The sequence below is a fragment of the Hypanus sabinus genome, unplaced genomic scaffold, assembly GCF_030144855.1.
Source record: "Hypanus sabinus isolate sHypSab1 unplaced genomic scaffold, sHypSab1.hap1 scaffold_1722, whole genome shotgun sequence".
Classification (NCBI taxonomy): domain Eukaryota; kingdom Metazoa; phylum Chordata; class Chondrichthyes; order Myliobatiformes; family Dasyatidae; genus Hypanus; species Hypanus sabinus.
The window spans coordinates 40,750-49,936 of NW_026779807.1; the positions used below are offsets into that span (position 1 = coordinate 40,750).

A 9,187-nucleotide genomic window follows, 5' to 3' on the forward strand; every position below is an offset into this window, starting at 1 on the left:
TGATATCCTTCCTATAGTTCAGTGACCAGAACTGCACACAATACTCCATATTTGGCCTCACCAATGTCTTAGACAACCTCACCATAATATTCCAACTTCTATACTCATTACTTTTATTTATGAATGCCAGGGTGGCAAAAGCCTTTTTTACAACACTGTCCACCTGTGAAGCCACTTTCAGGGAATTATGTATCTGAACCCCCGGATCCCTCTGTTCCTCCGCACTCTTCAGTGCCCTACTGTTTATCGTGTATGTCGTACCTTGATTTGTCCTTCCAAAATGGAACACCTCACACTTGTCTGCATTAAATTCCATCTGCCATTTTCTGGCCAATTCTTCCAGTTGGTCCAGATCCCTCTGGAAGCTTTGAAAGCCTTCCTCGCTGTCCACAACGCCTCTATCTTAGTGTCATCCGCAAACCTGTTGATACAATTTATCACATTATCACCTAGATCATTGATACAGACAACAAACAACGATGGTCCCAGCCCAGATCCCTGAGACACACCAATAGTCACAGGCCTCCAGTCTGAGAAGCAATCATCCACTACCACTCTCTGTCTTCTCCCACACAGCCAATTCGAATCCAGTTTACAACCTCTCAATGGATACCTCGTGTCTGAACCTTCTGAACTAACCTCTTATGTGGGACCTTGTCAAAGGCCTTACAAAAGTCAATGTAGACATCATCCACAGCCTTTCCTTCACATGCATTCTTGGTAACCTCCTCGAAAAACACTACAGGATTCATTAAAAATGATCTACCACACACAAAGCCATGCTGACTATCTTTAATCAGCCCTTGGCTGTCCGAATCCTTGTATATCCGATCTCTCAGAACAACTTCTGATAATATACCTATTACTGACGTCAGGCTCACTGGGCTGTCCCGTCTACGCACAGCTGTGATATTCCCCTGACAGGTAATGTCACTTCTCATCCTTTCATCCCTCCCCCCTATCACGTCTGAAACAATGGAAACCTGGAGCATGAAGCTGCCAGTCCTGACCCTCCTGCAAAGCAAGTCTTACTAACAGCAATAATGTCGATATCATCATGAGCCAATCCACAACCTAAACTCATCTGCCTTCCACACAATACTCCTTGCATTGAAATAGATGCAACTGAGAACATTTCTATCACGTACAAACCATTGTTATCTGTCTATACAAGAAGTCCTCGCATGACCCTTATCCTCCTCCACCTCACTATCTTCTCTAACTCTCTGCTCCCTCCCCCTGCAATCTAGTTTAAAACCCCCGGAGCAGAACTTGCTAACCTACCGGCAAGGATGTTAGTCCCCTCCAGTTCAGGTGCAAACTGTCCAATTCGAACTGGTCCCACCTCCCCTGGAAGAAAGCCCAATTGTCCAGAAACATGAACCCCTCCCTCATGCACCATCCCCTCAGCCACGTATTTAGCTGCATTACCTTCCTATTTCTAGCCTCACTAGCACGTGGCATGGGTAGCAATCCTCCTGTGAGATCTCGCTTTCCCATCCCCCTTTCATCCTCTGGGCTCTCTGTTCCCACTCCCCCATCCTTCCAACTGTTGGATCTCCCCTCAGAATCCACCTTCCTCCTGTGGATCCCTCATCCCCATCCCCCTTCCTCCTGTGGGATCTCTCTTCCACATCCCTCATCCTGCTGTAGGATATCTCTTCCACATCCCCATTCCTCCTGTGGGATTTATACTCTCCACCCTTTTATTCCAGTGTGATCTCTCATCCCCATCCCATTTCCTATTGTGGGATCTCTCTTTCCCATCCCCCTTCCTCCTGTGGGATCTCTCCTCCCCGTCCCCCTTCCTCCTGTGGGATCTCTTCCCCGTCCCCATTCCTCCAGTGGGATCTCTCCTCCCCGTCCCCATTCCCCCTGTGGGATCTCTCTTCCACATCCTCCTTCCTCCTGGCCGATCTCTCAAGCCCTTCCCCCTTCATCCTGTTTAATGCCTCTCTCTCCACTCCCCTTCCTCCCTTGGGATATCCCTTCCCCATCCCCTTCTTCCTGTGGGATCCCCTCCCCATCCCCTCTCCTCCAGTGGTATCCCTTCCCATCCCCCTTCCTCCGGTGGGATCACTTTTCCCCTTCCCCTTTCCTCCTATGGGATGTCTCTTCCCCATCCCCCTTCCCCCTGCGAGTTCTCTCTACCCGTTCCCACATCCCCCTGTGGGATATCACTTCCCCATCTCCCTCCTGTGTGATCTCTGCTCCCCATCCCCCTTCCTGCTGTGAGGTCTCTCTTCCCCATCCCCCTTCCTCCTGTGGGATCTCTCTTCCCCATCCCCTTTCCTCCTGTGGGATATCCCTTCCCCATCTCCCTTCCTCCTGTGGGAGCTCTCTTCCCCATCACCCTTCCTCCTGTGAGGTCTCTCTTCCCCATCCCCTTTCCTCCTGTGGGATCTCTCTTCCCCATCCCCTTTCCTCCTGTGGGATCTCTCTTCCCCATCCCCTTTCCTCCTGTGGGATCTCTCTTCCCCATCCCCTTTCCTCCTGTGGGATATCCCTTCCCCATCTCCCTTCCTCCTGTGGGAGCTCTCTTCCCCATCCCCTTTCCTCCTGTGGGATCTCTCTTCCCCATCCCCTTTCCTCCTGTGGGATATCCCTTCCCCATCTTCCTTCCTCCTGTGGGAGCTCTCTTCCCATTCGTCCTTCTGCCTGAGTGAACTCTCCTCCCCACACTCCTTCATAGAATCATAAAATCATAAAACACCAGCGCACAGAAAACAAGCCATTCGGCCCTTCTGCTTTGTGCCGAATCTCTATTCCGCTTGTCCCATTGACCTATACCCCGTCCATAACCTTGCAGTCCTCTCCCATCCATACATCTATCCAATTTATTTTTAACACTTAAGAGTGATTCCGCATTTTCTACATCAGATGGCAGCTTGTTCCACACTCTCACTACTCTCTGTGAAGAATTTCCCCCTAAACCTTTCCCCTTTCACACCGAACCAAGTCCTCCTGTAATTTATCTCTCCTAATCTATGTGAAAGAGACTATTTGCATTTACCCTGACTATACCCCTCAGAGTTTTGTAAACCTCTTTGAAATCTCCCCGCATTCTTCTATGCTCCAAGGAATAAAGTCCTAACCTGTTCAATCTTTCCTTGTAACTCAACTCCTGAAGACCGGGCAACATCCTAGTAAATCTTCTCTGCACTTGTTCAACCTTACTGATATGCTTCCTATAGTTCAGTGACCAGAACTGCACACAATACTCCATATTTGGCCTTACCAATGTCCTGTACAACCTCACCATAACATCCCAACTCCTATACTCAACTTTGATTTATGAATGCCAGGATGCCAAAAGCCTTCTTTACAACCCTGTCTACCTGTGACGCCACTTTCTGGGAATTATGTATCTGAACTCCCAGGTCCCTTTGTTCCTCCACACTCCTCAGTGCCCTACCATTTACTGTGTATGTCGTACCTTGATTTGTCCTTCCAAAATGCAACACCTCACACTTGTCTGCATTAAAGTGGTGAATAGTGGTCTGCCTCAGGGATCTGTACTGGGTCCAATCTTGTTTGTCATATACATTAATGATCTGGATGATAGGGTGGTAAATTGGATTAATAAGTATGCAGATAATACTAAGATAGGTGACATTGTGGATAATGAAGGTTTTCAAAGCTTGTTGTTCAGAGATTTAGGCCAGTTAGAAGAGTGGGCTGAAAGATGGCAGATGGAGTTTAATGCTGATATGTGTGAGGTGATACATTTTGGTAGGAGTAATCCAAAAATGACATATATGGTAAATGGTAGGGCACTGAGGAATGCAGCAGAACAGAGTGATCAAGGGATAATGGTGCAGAGTTCCCTGAAGGTGGAATCTCATGTGGACAGGGTGGTGAAGAAAGCTTTTGGTATACTGGCCTTTATAAATCAGAGCATTGAGTATAGGAGTTGGGATGTAATGTTAAAATTGTACAAGGCATTGGTGAGCCCAAATTTGGAGTATTGTGTACTGTTCTGGTCACTGAATTATAGGAAAGATGTCAACAAAATAGAGAGAGTACAGAGTAAATTTACTAGAATGTTACCTGGGTTTCAGCACCTAATGAACAAGTTAGGTCTTTATTCTTTGGAGCATAGAAGGTTGAGGGGGGACTTGATAGAGGTATTTACAATTATGAGGGGGATAGATAGAGTTGACATGGATAGTCTTTTTCCATTGAGAATAGGGGAGATTCGAAGAAGAGGGAATGAGTTGAGAGTGAAAGGGCAAAAGTTTAGGGGTAACTCAAAGGAGAACTTCTTTACTCAGAGAGTGGTAGCTGTGTGGAACGAGCTTCCAGTAGAAGTGGTAAAGGCGGGTTTGATTTTGTCATTTAAAAAAAATTGGATAGGTATATGGACAGAAAAGGAATGAAATGGGGGGTTATGGGCTGAGTGCAGGTAGGTGGGACTAGGTGAGAATAAGCATTCGGCACAGACCAGAAAGGCCGAGATGGCCTGCTTCCCTGCTGTAATCGTTATCTGGTTATATGTCATATGTTATAAATTCCATCTGCCATTTTCTGGCCCATTTTTCCAGTTGGTCCAGATTCCTCTGCAAGCTTTGAAAGCCTTCCTCGCTGTCCACAACGCCTCTATCTTAGTGTCATCAGCAAACCTGCTGATCCAATTTATCACATTATCATCCAGATCATTGATTTCGACAACAAACAACAATGGTCCCAGCACAGATCCCTGAGACACACCACTAGTCACAGGCCTCCAGTCTGAGAAGCAATCATCCACTACCATTCTCTGTCTTCTCCCACACAGCCAATTTGAATCCAGTTTACAATCTCTCCATGGATACCTCGTGTCTGAACCTTCTGAACTAACCTTTTATGTGGGACCTTGTCAAAGGCCTTACTAAAGTCCATGTAGACAACATCCACAGCCTTTCCTTCATATGTATTCTTGGTAACAACCTCGACAAACACTACAAGATTCATTAAACATGATCTAACATGAAAGCCATGTTGACTATCTTTTATCAGCCCTTGGCTGTCCAAATCCTTGCATATCTGAACTCTCAGAACACCTTCTGATAAATTACCTGTTATGGATGTCAGGTTCACTGGCCTGTAATGACCTGGTGTACTTTTGGAGCCTTTTTCAAACAACGGAACAACATGAGCTACCCTCCAGTCCTCCGGCACCGCACCCCTGGCTGAGGACATTTTAAATATTTCTGCCAGGGCCCCTGCAATTTCTACACCAGTCTCTCTCAAGGTCCGAGGGAATATCATGGCAGTTCCGGGGGATTAATCTACCTTTATTCACTGTAAGGCAGCAAGCAGCTTCTCCTCTTTAATCTCTATATGTTCCATGACACTACTGGTTGTTTCCCTTAATTCCATATCCGCTATGCCAGTTTCCTGAGTAAACACTGACGCAAAAAAACTGTTTAAGATCTCCCCCATCTCGTGAGGCTCCACACAGAGACGACCACTCTGATCTTCTAGGGGACCAATTTTGTCCTTTACTATCCTTTTACTCTTAATATACTTGTAGAAACCCTTCGGGTTTACCTTCTCATTATCTGCCAAAGCAACCTCATGTCTTCTTTTTGCCTTCCTGATTTCCTTCTTTAGTATTTGCTTACATTTTCTATACTCTTCAAGTACCTCATTTGTCCCTTGTTTCCTATAGCTGCTAAACACCTACTTAAGCAGATCGCCAATATCCCTTGAAAACCAAGGTTCCCTCTGCCTGTTAACTTTGCCTTTAATCCTGGCAGGAACATGCAAACTCTGCACTCTCAAAATTTCACCCTTGAAGGCGTTCCACTTACTGAACACATCCTTGCCAGAAAACAACTTATCCCAATCCACTCTTCCCAGATCCTCTCTCATTTCCACAAAATTGGCCCTTCTCCAATTCAGAACTGGCGGACCAGTCCTATCCTTATCCATAATTATCTTGAAACTAATGACATTATGGTCACTGGACCCAAAATGTTCACCTACACATACTTCTGTCACCTGACCTGTCTGGTTACTTAATAGGAGATCAGGTACTGCACCCTCTCTCGTTGATACCTCAATATATTGATTTAGAAAACTTTCCTGAACACATTTGACAAACTCCACGCCATCTAACCCTTTCTCAGAATGGGAGTCCCCGTCAATATGTGGAAAGTTAAAATCCCCTACAATTACGACTTTCTGTTTCTTACATCGGTCTGCTACCTCTCTACAGATTTGCTCCTCGAATTCTCTCTGACTACTGGGCGGTCTATAATACAACCCTATTAGTGTGGTCACATCTTCCCCGTTCCTCAGCTCCACCCATATGGCCTCTGTAGATGAACCCTCCGGGCTGTCCCGTCTACGCACAGCTGTGATATTCCCCTGACTGGTAATGCCACTCCGCCCCCTTTCATCCCTCCCCTCTATCACATCTGAAACAATGGAAACCCGGAACATGAAGCTGCCAGTCCTGACCCTCCTGCAAACCAAGTCTTACTAATAGCAATAATGTCGATATCATCGTGCCAATCCACGATCTAAACTCATCTGCCTTACCTGCAATACTCCTTGCATTGAAATAGATGCAACTGAGAACATTTCTATCACGTACAAACGATTGATATCTGTCTATACAAGCAGTCCTCGCATGACCCTTATCCTCCTCCACCTCACTATCTTCTCTAACGCTCTGCTCCCTCCCCCTGCAATCTAGTTTAAAACCCCCGGAGCAGAACTTGCTAACCTACTGGCAAGGATGTTAGTCCCCTCCAGTTCAGGTGCAAACTGTCCAATTCGAACTGGTCCCACCTCCCCTGGAAGAAAGCCCAATTGTCCAGAAACATGAACCCCTCCCTCATGCACCATCCCCTCAGCCACGTATTTAGCTGCATTATCTTCCTGTTTCTAGCCTCACTAGCACGTGGCATGGGTAGCAATCCTCCTGTGAGATCTCGCTTTCCCATCCCCCTTTCATCCTCTGGGCTCTCTGTTCCCACTCCCCCATCCTTCCAACTGTTGGATCTCTCCTCAGCATCCCCTTTCCTCCTATGGGACCTCCCCGACTCATCCCCCAACCTCCTGTTTGATCTCACTTCCCCACCCACTTCCTCCTGTCTCATCTCTCTTCCCCATGCCCCATCATCCTATGGGATCTCTCTTCTCCATTCCCCTTCCTTCTGTGGGATTTCTCTCCCCCATCCACTTTCATCCTGTGGGATCTCTCATCCCCATCCCACTTCCTCTGGTGGTATCCCTCTCTCCCATCCCCCTTCCTCCTGTGGGATCTCTTCCCCATTACCCTTCCTCCTGTGGGATCTCTCTTCCCCATCTCCCTTCCTCCTGTGGGATCTCTCTTCCCCATCTCACTTCCTCCTGTGGGATCTCTCTTCCCTATCCCCCTTCCTCCTGTGGGATCTCTTCCCCATTACCCTTCCTCCTGTGGGATCTCTCTTCCCCATCTCACTTCCTCCTGTGGGATCTCTCTTCCCCATCCCCCTTCCTCCTGTGGGATCTCTCTTCCCCATCTCCCTTCCTCCTGTGGGATCTCTCTTCCCCATCTCACTTCCTCCTGTGGGATCTCTCTTCCCTATCCCACTTCCTCCTGTGGGATCTCTCTTCCCAATCCCCCTTCCTCCTGTGGGATCTCTCCTCCCCATCCCCCTTCCTCCTGTGGGATCTCTTCCCCCCGTCCCCCTTCCTCCTGTGGGATCTCTTCCCCCCGTCCCCCTTCCTCCTGTGGGATCTCTCTTCCCCATCCCCCTTCCTCCTCTGGGATCTCTTCCCCAACCCCCTACCTCCTGTGGGATCTCTCTTCCGCATCGCTTTAGCTTAGGTGGGTCTATTTCGCTGTGTCCCATTGACATTTATGCATTTCAGTCAGAAACACTTTTCTCTCCATCGGGGAATGGGACAGAATATGTGGGGTTTAGAGGGTTTAGAGGGACAGACGAAATTACCGACATTCGGTAAATACACTGGAGCTGGGCAGTGAGGGACATTGACAGTGATGGGAACTCCGATCAGTGATTTACTGGACAGGTTAATGTTTCCTGAAATATCCGAGTGAGAGAAATTCCCCCAGACCCACGGTTTGAATCACTTTGTTTATCAATCTGTCTGTTTGCGTTTAGACTTGGGCAGAATGACCTGGGAGATTCAGGAGTGAAACTGGTGTCTGCGGCTCTGAGGAACCCGGAGTGTAAAATACAGAAACTGTGGTAAGTACCAGACTGTGGGAGATTGTGTTTACAGTCACTGGGAGTCTGACACTGAACATTAATGTGATCAGCAGAAACATAGAAAACATACAGGACAATACAGGCCCTTCGGCCCACAAAGCTGTGCTGAACATGTTTCTACCTTAGAATTACCTCGATTTTACCCATAGCCCTCTATATTTCTAAGCTCCATGTAGCCATCCTGGAGTTTAAAGTTTTCGCCTCCAGCAGCCCATTCTTAAAACTATGCCCTCTCGTGCTAGCCATTTCAACCCTGGGGAGAAGACTCTGACGAACCACACGATCAATGCCTCTCATTATCTTGTACACCTCTATCAAATCACCTCTCATCCTCCGTCACACCAAGAGAACAGGCCGTTCACTCAACCTGTTCCCATAAGGCATGCTCCCCAATCCAGGCAACATCCTTGTAAATCTCCTCTGCACCCTGTCTATGGATTCCACATTTCACATCCTCCTCCTCGGAGATTGCTACCCATTCCTCTTCTACCTGTGGGATCTCTTTTCCACATCCCCCTTCCTCCTGTGGGATCTTTCTTCCACATCCCCCTTCCTCCTGTGGGATCTCTCCTCCCAGTCCCCCTTCCACCTGTGGGATCTCTCTTCCCCATCCCCCTTCCTCCTGTGGGATCTTTCTTCCACATCCCCCTTCCTCCTGTGGGATCTTTCTTCCACATCCCCCTTCCTCCTGTGGGATGTTTCTTCCACATCCCCCTTTCTCCTGTGGGATCTTTCTTCCACATCCCCCTTCCTCCTGTGGGATGTTTCTTCCACATCCCCCTTTCTCCTGTGGGATCTCTCCTCCCCGACCCAATTCCTCCTGTGGGATCTCTCCTCCCCGTCCCCCTTCCTTTTGTACGATCTCTCCTCCCCGTCCCTCTTCCTCTTGTTCGATCTCTCCTCCCCGTCCACCTTCCTCCTGTGGGGACTCTCCTCCCCGTCCCCTTCCACCTGTGGATCTCTCCTCCCCGTCACCC

The 9,187-nt window shown here is 48.1% G+C and overlaps 1 protein-coding gene across 3 annotated transcripts in view; it reads left to right on the top strand.

Moving 5' to 3' along the window:
• Window positions 1-8,351, top strand: part of LOC132387308 (NACHT, LRR and PYD domains-containing protein 3-like) — a 33,745-nt gene extending 25,394 nt beyond the window's left edge. For all 3 annotated transcript variants that reach the window (XM_059959665.1, XM_059959667.1, XM_059959666.1), the window contains one exon: window positions 8,103-8,351. In XM_059959665.1, the coding sequence (XP_059815648.1) occupies window positions 8,103-8,193 (91 nt within the window). In that variant the 3' untranslated portion in view covers window positions 8,194-8,351. The remainder of the gene's footprint in view (window positions 1-8,102) is intronic.
• Window positions 8,352-9,187: the final 836 nt, after the last annotated feature.